Source organism: Hyla sarda, chromosome 2, assembly GCF_029499605.1.
Source record: "Hyla sarda isolate aHylSar1 chromosome 2, aHylSar1.hap1, whole genome shotgun sequence".
Taxonomy (NCBI): domain Eukaryota; kingdom Metazoa; phylum Chordata; class Amphibia; order Anura; family Hylidae; genus Hyla; species Hyla sarda.
Genome location: NC_079190.1, coordinates 306,463,417 through 306,477,284, shown reverse-complemented (window position 1 = coordinate 306,477,284; position 13,868 = coordinate 306,463,417). Strand labels below are relative to the sequence as shown.

Here is a 13,868-nt window from a genome sequence, read left to right as displayed (position 1 = left end):
CCTGCGCTGCCATTGGTCAGAATCAGTTCTGACCAATGGCAGGGGATAGGAGGAGATCGCAGCACTGCGACCTCGCTCCTATCCCTCAGGATAATCGAGGCTGTCACTGACAGCTCCGATCATCCCTATTTTCCGGGTGATCGGGTCACCAGAGACCTGATCAGCCCGGAATAGCAGAAAATCACATGTCTGAATTGTCATGTGATTTTTTGTGATCGGCGACATGGGGGTGGGGGGGGCATCCCGGTCCGGTCCCCAACCGGCTAGCGGCGGGGACCAGAATTCCCACGGGCGTATGCATATGCCCCACGTCCTTAAGGACTCGGGATGCAGGGCGTAAGCATACGCCCGGCATCCTGAAGAGGTTGAAAAGTCAGATCAATACCAAAATGGTACCTATACAAAAAACAGATTATGGCGCAAAAAATTAGCCCTCATACAGCCTGTTATGTGTGTGTGGGGGGGGGGGGGGGGGGGAAGCTACAGGAGTCACAAAATTGGCAATTAAAATTCGAAAAAGTTCCGAATTTTTTTAAAATTTGTAAAAAGTGACGTAAACTATACAAATCTGGTATTACTGTAATCAGGCGACCTAAAGTGTGAAACTAACATGTTATCTGACCACAAGGTAAATGGCGTAGAAAAGAAAAACCACCAAATCTGCTAAATTATCTTTTACTATTTCAATTTCACTTCACCTAATGTATATATTTTGGATCAGAGAATGTTATTAAAAAATTAAAAGGTATCATTATATAGTAGGTAGTTATGGCTATTATAGGGCGAGGAGGAAAAAATGAGCGTAAAAGCGAAAATTGGCCTAGACAAGTGGATAGTCATGAGGGGCAAGTAGATTTTGCTCCATTTTAGTCCTGTGGACAAGTAGTTTTTTTTTTTTTTTTTAAATAAAATTTCCACACCCCTGGAATAGGGGCACAGACATAGAGCATGTACTGTAAACCCCTTCTTGCCAGCGTCTTGAGGTTGTACCCTGGGTCCGGGTCCCCCACTACCCCTGCTCACCCCGCTATCTTAGCCTGGTATGATACAGTGTGGCCCTAAGCTGATTGAAGACTTCAGGGTGAGAAGATGGAGCCTTGGGTGAGTGTACTACAACCCCCCACCCCTTCCCCCTCCCTCTTGCTCACCCAGGAGTCCCCTTTCTCTCATGTTCAGCTGCCATTCCACATGGCTGTGCTGGACCTCCCATGGCCTCTGCGTTGCCGGCGGCACTATACCTTTAGAGGCCGGGCCGGTGATCTGTTTCCCACTTTCCCCTTTTTTCATGTGGGTGCCCCCCTATCCTTGCTGTTTGCACCAGGCTCAGCAAGCTGCCCACGTTTTCTTACCTCCTTGGCTGGCGGGTCTCTGATCTCATGCGGCCAGGGGGTGCAGTAGGGTGGGACAGGACCGACCATGCCATATTTCTTCCTCCGACCTAGTCCTGATGTGGCCACCGCTCTGCAGCGGGTGCTGGATGCCGCATCTATCTTCCTGGCGACCGGCTCCCCGACCGTGTGGCTGTCTCCAGCTAATGCGGCTGGGCCATCCTGCCGGCACTTTGTAAGTTTAGTCCCCAGCTTTATTAATGTTAGGCTTCTTATTGGCGGCACCCGGGGGTGGGTTTTTTCCAAGGTAACCACAAGGTAAATGGCGTAGAAAAGAAAAACCACCAAATCTGCTAAATTATCTTTTACTATTTCAATTTCACTTCACCTAATGTATATATTTTGGATCAGAGAATGTTATTAAAAAATTAAAAGGTATCATTATAGTAGGTAGTTATGGCTATTATAGGGCGAGGAGGAAAAAATGAGCGTAAAAGCGAAAATTGGCCTAGACAAGTGGATAGAAAATTGGCCTAGACAAGGGCCATCCTGCCGGCACTTTGTAAGTTTAGTCCCCAGCTTCATTAATGTTAGGCTTCTTATTGGCGGCACCCGGGGGTGGGTTTTTTCCAAGCACACAATCGGGCCGGGCAGTCTGTTTCTGTCCCCAGGCCGCAGCCACTGGGCTTTTATTATCTGCCCGTGGCTGAGGCGCCATTACTGCAGCGCCGTTCCGGTCCTTCCTTCCCCCCCCCCCCCCCCCCCCTGTCCGGCGTGCTCCAGGGGTTAACTTACCCCTTCTTCCGGGGGGACGTGGACAGCGCACACTTTTCTCCCGTGCTGTTCTCCGCTCTCCTGGGTTTCTGTTTAACTTTGTTTTAAGAAGAAAAAAAAAGCAAGGGTGTATTGGTGTACAGCACTGCTGCTTCTAGTGGCCAATGGTGGTTATTTCTTCTAGATCTGGTTATTCTACCCAGATCCTGTGCCTTGTGGCAGATCAAATATAGTATCTGTTATGTCAGCTTACATTTTTTTTTTTCTGTGCTGGCTTTGGCAGTACATATACCATACACCAATAAATATATTAATAAATTAATGAATATAATAAATTAACAGACATATTGGTACCATACTGTGCATATTGAATGGCGCCTGCACTAGGATGACATGCAACTTTGAAGCGTTCCATAAGTATATGTCCGGTCACCCATCAAGGGGGTGTCCTGGCATGTCATACAATATGATTCCCTCCTCTACGGGCTTCTGTGGCTAGTGCTCCGGATCCTTACGTCTAGTGCGAGGTCTCCGTGGAAGCGTCCCTGCGTGGGCTTTGATTGGTCCTGATGTCGATATGTCTGACAGTAGGCTTTCCGTTCACTCATCTCTCAGCTGCCACGTCCGTTGCTGGCACGCCAGTACCCCACTACTAGTGCAGGTGTCCGATGGAGTGACCCGTTCTCTACTATGGACCCATACCAGTAAGCTAGACAGTGGCCTGCATGGTTTCCTCACATCACACAGCTGATGTATCTGCGGCTGGAATTCCAGTTCCCCACTGCTGTGCGAGGTGTCCAAAGGAATGACCCACTGTATCCTATGGACCCATACCAGTAAGCCAGACAGTGGTCTGCATGGTTTCCTCACATCACACAGCTGATGTATCTGTCACTGGAAGTTCCAGTACTCCCCTCCTCTACGAGGCATATAAAGACGTGTTCCATGGATTCTAGACAAGGTAATGGGGCTGCATTCCATGGCTCCTCAGCCTCCCTTGATCTCCCAAGGTGGCGGGGACACTATCCACAGCTCCTAGGCCTCCCCTCATTCCCACATGTGGCAATGGGGCACAGTGATCGCCTATCTGGCTGTCCCCTTTTATCCAGCGCCTGGAAGTGTACTTGTTCAGCCAGACTGCTGTTTGCACTGTCCCCATCTCTGTTGATCTCCCATCTCTGGGCTGCCACGTGCTTGGTCAGGTTTCCCGTACCTCTCTGCTGGTGTAAGGACTCTGGATGAGGGTCCCTGCAGGTACTCTGTACTGATACCAGTCAGCCAGACTTTCGTCTGCTGGGTCTCTTCCTGAGCATTCAGGAATCCTATACCAGTCAGCCCAACGGTTGTCTACATGGGCTTTTACTACTTCGGGTCCACTACCATACACTTCCCATGCCGTGGACGGTAATTCAGGTTATCCACTGCTATGGTGTAGTTTCAAGTTAGTCTCCCCATGTTGCTCCATGGACCCAATACAATACACCACATACTGGTTTGCAGGGTTCCCTCCTTTATCAGGTTCCTTCCTACATGCCTGCCGCTCTCTAGGCCGAAGGCTGGTAGCCCTTTTTCGGTGTGAGATTCTGTCTACTGCAACCGGTGTGACCATGGTCCCTAGGCCATATATCCAGACGGTGTTTGCATGGTTTCTACTCTGCCAGGTCACTTTCCCCATTCTTGCCGCTCCCACAGCTACAGTCCGGTGATTCATTTTCCAGGTTAAGTTCCAAGAGTGTCTCAGTGGTTCCATTGGATCTTTTATACCTGCCTGTCAGACTGTGTCTGCATGTTTCCTTTGGCACCTTTAGGAAATGTGTGGGCGTTTCCTGCAAGTTCCATGGACTTTCACAGAAACAGCTGCATTTTCTGTTCCCCTTCTAGCCTGTGTTCCAGGCTTGCAGAATTTTGGATGTCTGCACTTTCTTTCCTGCCTGCAGTCTTGGTACCCCACTATCAGGTGGTAACCATGTCTGTGTCTCTACATGTGCTAGGCCACTCTACACGTGTAGAGCCCTCCTTCCCTTTCCTTCGGTGGGCCTTTCCTCGAGCCTTCCTGTGATTTTGTTTCCACAGGTTTCCGACTGTTAGGCACCACTGTTCCGGCTTGGGGCATAATTGGGCGACACAGTTGGTTCATCATCCCCTAACCCCCCCCCCCCCCCACAACGCCTCCAGGTACTTGTCCTGTCCTGCAGGATGATTCAGACGCCAGCTCTGTTGCCCTAGAACGACCAGGATGGCTCAGTGGGTCCGGTGTTTTCCACGTTGGCGTGTTCCCCTCCACACTTTGATTGCTGTGGGGGCATGTACTTCTTACTTCCATTCATAGTCACGTCTTGATATCTTTGCACAGCACCAGTGTACAGATTTCCGATCTCTCGGGGACACAAGTTTGATCCTCCATTCCTCGATATTTTGTTGCAGGGTTCCTGGGGACTAAGTCCACCCTGTACTTTGCCCCCTTGCCTTTGGATGGCATTTCCCTGCTCCTGTAGTACCTGGCACACTTGACCATTCCCCTTCCACAGGGGGTACGGGGATCAGGGAGCTTGGCATGGTCTGTACCTGGTCTTCATCGCGACCACCCCTTGTTTTCCCCTCCTCTACATAAGTGGGGTACCTGGCCTGGCCCTTATTTTTTTGCTGAGAGCAATCAGCTGATCTGCGCACCTTTTGCAGCCTGGCTCTCTTCCGTTTTTTTTTTTTATCTACTGCTGCTCATACAGACTGCACACTCCCCTCTGTTGGCAGAGTTTGTGATCTTGTATGGCTCGGCGACAGCCGGTCTAGCACAGTCTGTTGTTTGGGTCCTGCCATTGCTCTCCTCCCTCGGTGCAATCTACCTGGAGGGGTTTGTTCCTCCTTTCCCTTGTCCGTGTCAGCTGCGCTATACCGACACTATGGTCTTCTGGAGTAACCTTCCCTTTGTTCCTCAATTCCTGTCCTGATGGGACGTTGCTTTGGTCCACTCAGACCGCTGGGGTCCATGTCTGGTTAATACAATACAGGAATTTAGGTGCACTACTGTGGTAGATGTGAACAATGACATTGGTTAACCTTCAACACTGATGTTAAAATTGAGACAGTCTAAAGGGGCGACACGCCTTCTTTACCGTGAGGACTGTGAATTTATGGAACGGTCTACCTCAGGAACTGGTCACAGCAGGAACAATTAACAACTTTAAAACCGGGTTAGATACATTCCTGGAACAAAATAACATTAATGCTTATGCAGAATTATAAAGCTACATCCCTTTCCCTTATCCCCTTACACCCTTCACTTCAATTCCCTGGTTGGACTTGATGGACGTATGTCTTTTTTCAACCATACTAACTATGTAACTATGTAACATTAGCCAGTATATCCTTATATGAAGGACATACCTGAGCCTTCACACCAATGCCAAGGTTTCTCAAGTGGCACAGGACCCAACACTAACCGATCTTTGCATGATAAGCAAAACCAGGGGCTAGTGGGCAATTACAGCAGCATTAGGCCTGACTCACAGCCTGCTCCCAGTTACCTTCAGTGTGGCTGAGCACTCATACAATTGGAGCAGGGAGGCAGACTATAAGCCCCACCCAAGTTGGCTGATATGTTGCCGGCCTCACAGGTGGACCTTAATGCTGCCTTAATAGTGATCAAGGTGCATTAAATGTGGAGTTTATACACCTCCAAGTATAAGATTTAAACAACAACAAAGACGTGGTCTCAAATGGCAGGAGGTGCTCAACTCCAAATGCGGTTGTGCATATATGTCTCATTTTAACATCAGTGTTGAGGGTTAACCAATGTCATTGTTCACATCTACCACAGTAGTGCGCCTAAATTCCTGTATTGTATTATTCTAATTGTTACACATCCACACCGTTTATCTGGTGTAGGATGCCATTGTGGCACTTGTAGTCTGTTGCAGGCATCCCCCATTGTATGCATTTTTATTCTGGGGATCACCCTTAGCAACACACCACAAAGGATCTGCTCGCCCGAGCCTATATGCACAACCGCATTTGGGGTTGAACTCCTCCTGCCATTTGAGACCACATCTTTGTTGTTGTTTAAGTCCATGTCTGGTTAGTCTTCGTGTCTTGGACTCTATCCTGATATGCTGTGGCGTGCCTTCTTTTCTAGGTCGGCCTTTCTGGTTCGTGGGCTTTACTGATGGTTGTGGCCTCTGGCAGCTCTACCTCCTTAACTTCTCTGCGATTCCGTGGTGGGGTGGTCTTTCTATACCGCACGTCGTCTCGTCTGGACGTAGAAGTTTGTCCCAGAGCGTTTCACAGACTTTGGGTTTACTTGCGTCTTCCAGGTGACTCGGCAAACCTCCATTTCCCATGTCTGCCGCTCCAGTGTTCCGGCATGCTCCATTTGGCAGTTTATTCTTAAAAGTACGTCTTCCTGGTGACCCGGGTACCTCCAGTTCCCTTGCGGTCGGTCCGGTGTTCGGGGATGCTCCTTTTCAGGGCATTCTGCTCCTTTTTTGGCCTTATTCCCTTCCGTCTCCTCCTTCAGGGCCCATGTACTTCCGAGGCGGTGGGAGTTCTGGTCATCCGGTTTACGCTACTTGAGCTCATTTTGCCTCCCAGGTGCTTGTGGCGGGCCAGGTTTTTGGTTGGCAACTGTTCCGGTCATCGCTTTTATGCAACAGGCCTCTCCAGAACCTGTCTCCTTCTTCTTTCTTCCAGTGTTTTTCTGGTCTCCCCCTCTTCTACTCGTTTTCTGCTCAGGCGTACGCTGCTCTCCCTGGCGTCTTTTTCTGCCATGTTCTCTTGCCTCGGTTGACTCTGGACAGGGTTCCCTTGTTGTGCCTTTTTCTGTTTTCCTGCCGAGCTAGCCCTCTGTCTGGTTCTGTGTTCCTTGGAGTTGATTTCCTATCTCCTCCCGGGATGGTTCCGGCCCCACTGGTTTCCGATCGACCTTTTTTTTTTTTTTTTTCTTCTATATTGACCGTAGGCTTGGAGTCCCTACATAGGACAGTCTCTTCTTGGTGTCCTAGTCCATCACCATGGATAGCGGTTCTTCCGGGAGCTCAGTTTGTGGGCCTCGTTTGGCTCTGCCAGGATCTCGTCCGCAGGCCTTACGGTTGAGTGGGTTCGGTCTCTGAACTGATTCCCCTTTCACTGTTGGTTGGGTTTTTTCCCACACTAGGGGACTGCTTTGGTACATCCCATCAGTAAGGTGTCCCCCAATGAAAAGGAGATTTTTTTTTTTTGTACTCACCGTAAAATCTCTTACTCGTAGCCTTCATTGGGTGGACACCGCACCCACCCTTTCTTCATCTTTTTTCCGAATAGTTTTTTTCCGTTTTTATTTTTTTTTTAAATCCGGGATTCCTTTCTAGGGTCCTTTTGGACGTATGTCTTTTTTTGGCTTCTCCTACTGCTTTGTGACAAAACTGATCACCTCACTGCAGGTGGGCGGGTATATCCTGCCAGGGAGGAGCCGACTTTTTTTTTTTTTCCCTAGTGTCAGCACCTCCTAGTGGCAAGAGCATATACCCATCAGTAAGGTGTCCCCCAGTGAAGGCTACGAGAAAGAGATTTTACGGTGAGTACAAAAAAATATCCTTTTTTTCGATCTACAGACTCATATGAGGCTTGTTTTTTGTGACACCATTTGCACTTTATGATATATATACAAATTTGTAGGTATTCTTTTTTTCTCACCATTCACCTTGTGGTCAAACTTATATATTATTTTGATACTTTAGGTCTGCCTGATTACACAAATACCAAATTTGTTAGTTTCTGTGATGTTTTACTATCTTTTTAAAAAAAAAATTACTTTTTACTTTTAAATTTTTAAAGGGTACCTGTCACCAAACTAAACTATTAATATATTGTTCTTTATGTAATTATAATTAGCTATTTACTTACTGTTAAAATTCTCAACCTTTTATATGTTTTTTATGTGATTGAAAAAACGGCCACTAGGTGGCTCTGTTCTGTTCCCTGCGCAAGTCAAACAGTTAGTTTGGTCTCCTCCCGGATTTGCAGAAGTTCAAACTCAGGAAGTGTGTGTGGGGCATGGCAAGGCACAGCTCTCACAGGCTTCAATGACGTAGCATCTGCTGGGGAACGCCCACTTTCTCCTGCCAGTTGCTCACACAATGTGTGCAAGGGGAGAGGTATGATACACAGCTTTTTAAAGCTCGGAAACATTTTTTAAGGGAAAGAAGGGGTGTTAGGAGTAGTTAGGTAATATAATCGGAGTTAGTTTACAAAATATGGTTTGACGGGTACTCTTTAAAAAATAAAATAATTCTTGACCCCTATAACATTTTAAATTTTCAGTATACTGGGCTGTATGATGGCTCATTTTTTGGGCTATAATCTGCTGTTTGTATCTGTACCATTTTGGTATTGATCGGACTTTTTGAACTCTCTTATTAATTTTTTCTGGGATATGATGATATAAACATAAAAAAACGCAATTCTGTGATTTGGTATTTTCTTTAAGTTAGCGCCATTTACAGTATGGGATATAAAATTTTATTTTTCAATAGTTTAGACAATTGCGCACCCGCCAATACCAATATAAATGTTTATTTTTATTATGTTTACATTTTTTTATATGGAAAAGGGGGATGATATGAATTTTTAATATGGAAGGGGTTAATAAGTGTTTGTTTTTTTTAAACTTAAACTTTTTTACATTTTTTTTTTAAATACACTTTATTAGGAGAAATCATTAGATTCTTCATACAGATCAATGCAGTTCTATTGAACTCAATTGATCTGTGTTCATTTGGTTGAGCCTGCTCAAGGCAGGCTCAATCAAATGCAGATCCAAGGGGGGGCAGCCATGGATGCAGAGGTAAGCCCTCCTACTACCTCCACAGTGGATCTCCCCGGGGGAGAGGCCATCCACCCCACTAGACCACCAGGGATGGGTATAAGATCCCTTTAGATGCCGCTGTCAACTGTCACAGCGGCAATCAAATAACCATCCGCAGTGATCGCCACATGCCGGGCTATTAGCGGTGCCCCCCCGGCTACTGAAATTAGCCAGGGGCTGTCCACTCCTGCACCTCTCACCGGCGTTATAAAAATAAAGGGGATACAGGCTTAAATCTATGAAAAATTCACCTGCCCGGCACCCGGAATTACAAGTTATGAAGTGTGCAGAAAGTGATACAGCTATAAGCAGATATGCCATTTAGGAGGCCAGTACGCCTTGATAAGACATTCTTACCTAGCTTTTCTATCCTCTTGAATGGCATATCTGCTTATAGCTGTATCAGGTTATGCAAAGGCACACTACACAACTCATATAATAGTCCCGTTAAATTACTGGCGGCCGAGTTGGTTGCAATACTAAGCAGATGTGCCATTTAGGAGCCTAGAAAAGCTTGGGGATATTGATATGCTCTACCACATAGGATAGACTAAAAAGTAGCCATTATTATTATTTTTTTAAATCCCATTCGGGACAGAAAAAGAACACGTGATCACACCACAGCAACCTTGTAGAAAAATTATAATTTTTCTACACGGTTGCTGTGGTGTGATCACGTGTTCTTTTTCAGTCCTGAATGAGATTTTTAATAATTATGATAATAATAATCGTCGTCATAACAAAAAAGGCTGTCCTCTGTAATAGTGTTTCTTTCTGTAGACCTGGATATCAATTTGTTCTGTGATTGATATTAATATGGTGCCTGCAACTGTCACTTTAGGCAGTAGGCACCTTTCAGGAAGCTGTGACAGACTGTGGGAGCAGGCAGGTTTGGACACTAGTTGCGGGAGCGGGTGGGGGTGGAGCACACTGCGTATGAGTAGTGGTGCATGATGTGATTGGGGGGGGGGATAAAATAACTATGATCTACACAGACAGTGATAAACTCTCTTGTGATGTCAAGCATATGATACTACAAATGTCTTACTTTGCACAATATTTTTACAACATTTACAACACAATTTAAGGCTAATACATAGACTTGGACAGATTAATAAATCTGGGCTTATGTGTGTACATGCGTGTTTTTGTTTTTTTGTTTATTTGTGATGCTAATTGATTGTTGTGGTAGTTATGAATGGACTCTATTTGAGATGAGCGAAGTTACAGTGATTCGATTCGTTACAAACCTTTCTCGGCTCGGCAGTTGATGACTTATCCTGCATAAATGAGTTCAGCTTTCAGGTGCTCTGGTGGGCTGGAAAAGGTGGATACAGTCCTAGGAGACTCTCTTAAGACTGTATCCACCTTTTCCAGCCCACCAGAGCACCTGAAAGCTAAAACTAATTTATGCAGGCTAAAGTCAGCAGCTGCTGAGCCGATAAGTTTGTGGCAAATCGAATCACTGTAACTTTGCTCATCTCTAGACTCAATATTTTGTAGGATTCCTGTTGGCATACAGAGTAGTTCTGTGCATAAGGCATGTGCTTTCATAATTAGTTTGTGGGATAGTCACGTAAGATAGTAATTCATCTCTTTAGAGCCATAAATACTGCTGTATTTTCATATGACACGTTACAGCATGCCTTTTTTTTTTCTTTGTGGATTTTGAAATTCTGTGTGTTCCAGATGTGTGCTCATTTCAATTGCATGTATCTTACCATATTTCTCCAATAGAAGTTAATCTTAGTTAACTATAACTTACACAGATATTCAGTTTTTCATGTTGTGAACCGTGTTTTTAGAAGTGAAATTTACTTTTAAAGACTCCTCTTAACTAAATTTTTTTTTGATAGATTCTTGACTTTGGCTTGGCTCGGCACACAGATGAGGAAATGACTGGGTATGTTGCCACAAGGTGGTATCGGGCACCAGAAATCATGCTAAACTGGATGCATTATAATCAGACAGGTACAACATTTGCTTTCATAACTTATTGAGTATATTCTTTCTGCCACTTTTTGCAAACCCGCTAAACCAATACAAAATGTTAATTTCTCACAGCCCTACATCAAAGGGAACCTGTCACAATAAAAATGCAGTGTATTCTGCAGGCATCATGTTATAGAAGAAAAGCAGAGCAGATTACTTTATAGATTTTTGGAAAAAGGATAACTTTATCATGTAAATATCTGCTCTTACTAGGCTAACTAGTCATGCGGGTGGTCCTACTCGGTGATTGACAGCAAAAGACAGATTGCTGTCAAGAACTGATTAGCAGAGCCCACATGACTACTTCATCCAAAATTCCTCCGCATGTGGGCTGGATAAATCAGGCGCTTGGAGATTTAATTGGATACTTTACTTCTATTTAAAAATCTTAATCCTTCCAGAATCAGCTGCTGTATGCTCCACGGGAAGTTGTATTTCTTTCTGGAATTCTTTTCAGTCTGACCACAGTGCTCTCTGCTGACACCTCTGTCCATGTCAGGAACTGTCCAGAGTACAGGCAAATCCACATAGCAAACCTCTCCTGCTCTGGACAGTTCCTGATATGGACAGAGGTGTCAGCAGAGAGCCCTGTGGTCAGACAGAAAAGACCACCAGAAAGAAATACAACTTCCTGTAGAGCATGCAGCAGCTGATAAGTACTGAAAGTAATTTACAAATCTGTATAACTTTCTGGCACCAGGTTAATTTTAAAAATGTGTTTTCCACCGGTGTACCCCTATAGGGTAAGATTAAATGTTCAATTTACCTAATCGCTCATGACAGCACCCTCCCAATAGTCCTCATCTCCATCCTTCCCCCAGTCTCAGTGGTATTTAGGAGGTGGGGGCTGTGGAGAAGCGCCGTCTCTGGCGCCGGAGCGTAGCTTACGCAGCAACACCGGCGGATGTGACATCAAGCCGGCAGTGTAGCATCACTTCCGGCTCCATTCAAAAGCGGTGCAGGATTTCTCCTTTTCGGATTCCCTGTCTGCGTTCTCAGTGTCCAGAACCCTGTGGACAGCAGGCAGGTAGCCAGCAGCAATATCCACAGCAACAGACGCCCAAGCCTGCAGCAGTACAGCAGCCTGCAGCAGAAGTATCCAGTGGCAGCAGCCTGCAGCAGATCATTCCTGGTTGCCCTGCAGTATTTTGCTAAATGAACTCCTCCAGCATGTCGGAGCATTCGACAGAGGGAGGTGGATGCTCCAAGAAGAGTAGTTCCAGCCCCACTAGCCTGACTTAGCCATAGCCTGACTTAGCTATCAGAATATGGAATGCAATTGAAATGATCTCACCAGAAGTAGACCCTACTTCTGGTGAGATCATTTCAATTGCATTCCATATTCTGATAACTAAGTCAGGCTATGGATTTGTTTAGTAGGGTAGTAAGAAGTAGTCTTCTAAATCCTGTAATAAAGAATGTGCAGAATGTAGGAAGCCATTAGATCCTGCCTATAAAAAATGTGAGTTGTTGTGGCCCAGGAGTCCTCTGCAATTGCTAGCAACCTAAGAGTAATGATCCGGGAGGAGGTAGATTCATCCCTTAAAGGACTAGGAATTGTCTGGAATGTCGGTTTTTCAGCCTCCTCTGTGGTCACCCCTTCCATTTCCAGTTCCCCTAGTGTTCAAGAGGAAAATCTTACTCTATATTACTCCTCTTATGAAGAGCAAGAAGAGTTTAAATCCAAATTGCTCTTTTTTCCAGATGATACTGATCAGCTCCTTAAAGCAATCCACCGAACTGCTAATCTTGAGAAGAGTAGAGAGATGGTCACGGCCGAAGATGCCCTTTATGATGGCTTAGGCCCAAAGAAGTCCCGTATATTCAATTTGCGTAAAAGTATCAGGCAAATAATTAAGGAATGGGAAGATCCTGAGAAGAAATCTTTTTTTCCTAAACTCTTTAAAAGGAAGTACCCCTTTGAGGAGTCAGTTACTAAATCATGGGATAGAGCCCCGTTAATTGATGCCCCGGTGGCTAAAATGACAAAAAAAATCTGCCTTGCTTTCCGCCTTGTGGATCTGGGAACCCTGTCTGACCTGAGTTCTTTAACAAAAACTATGCAACTTCCGCTGTAGTATACAGCAGCTGATAAGTACTGGAAAGATTAAGATTCTTAAATAGAAGTAATTTACAAATAATTTTATTTTTTGGCACAAGTTGATTTAAAAAAAAAAAAAGTGTTTACCACCCGAGTACCACTTTATGCTATATCACATGTTATATGAAAATAGGGAGGGGTGTACTTTACTATAAAATTCTTATTAGGCGGTTGGCTGAAGGGTTTACATTTGTTATAGGTTCTATGTCGTCTTAAATTTATAAGCTATATGTACAAAGAGCAGTACTTCTCAATGGACAAAAAGCCTTTCAGCCCCTAACCCATTGGTGTACACAGAAGTGCTCATCTTGCTCAGTTGTGCTAAAATTCTCAACTCTTTTAAGGATTAAGAAGTCTTGTGCTTTTGGGTTTCACTGGATACTCTAGCAGACAAGCTTTACATGCTTTTCAAAGCATTACATGTTTTGAACTGTGGTTATAAAATAAGTAATAAAGGGAAAAAAAGACATAGACAAAGGTTAGAAAGACAGTTGTTTGGAAATCAAAATGTGGTCTATATTTAACGGACAACGTGTTATGAGAACAAACTGCTCACAAATTAATGAAAATGTGAACTTTTATTTATTTTTATATCCCTTCCCATTTCTCATCTCAGAAAGTATACTTCAGGGATGTTTGGTGGGTGGAAGAGGAGCAGAAGAGGTAATACCTTTTCTGCTCCTGATACAAGCACCTTTTTTTTTATCACCCGTCATTGCGCACAGAGCGAACTCGCTCTGTGCAGTAATGATAGCGCAGTGCCGCAACGGCGATAAGGATAAGATTTCTAGGGGTGGAGTACCCCTTTAGCGCTGCTGTAATTGACAGCCAGGTC

At 45.0% G+C, this 13,868-nt stretch overlaps 1 protein-coding gene across 2 annotated transcripts in view; it reads left to right on the top strand.

The window, feature by feature from the left end:
- Positions 1–13,868, top strand: part of LOC130356316 (mitogen-activated protein kinase 14) — a 174,012-nt gene that overhangs the window by 97,286 nt on the left and 62,858 nt on the right. For both annotated transcript variants that reach the window (XM_056557639.1, XM_056557638.1), the window contains exon 7: positions 10,797–10,911. In XM_056557639.1, coding sequence (XP_056413614.1) covers positions 10,797–10,911 — 115 coding nt within the window. The remainder of the gene's footprint in view (positions 1–10,796; positions 10,912–13,868) is intronic.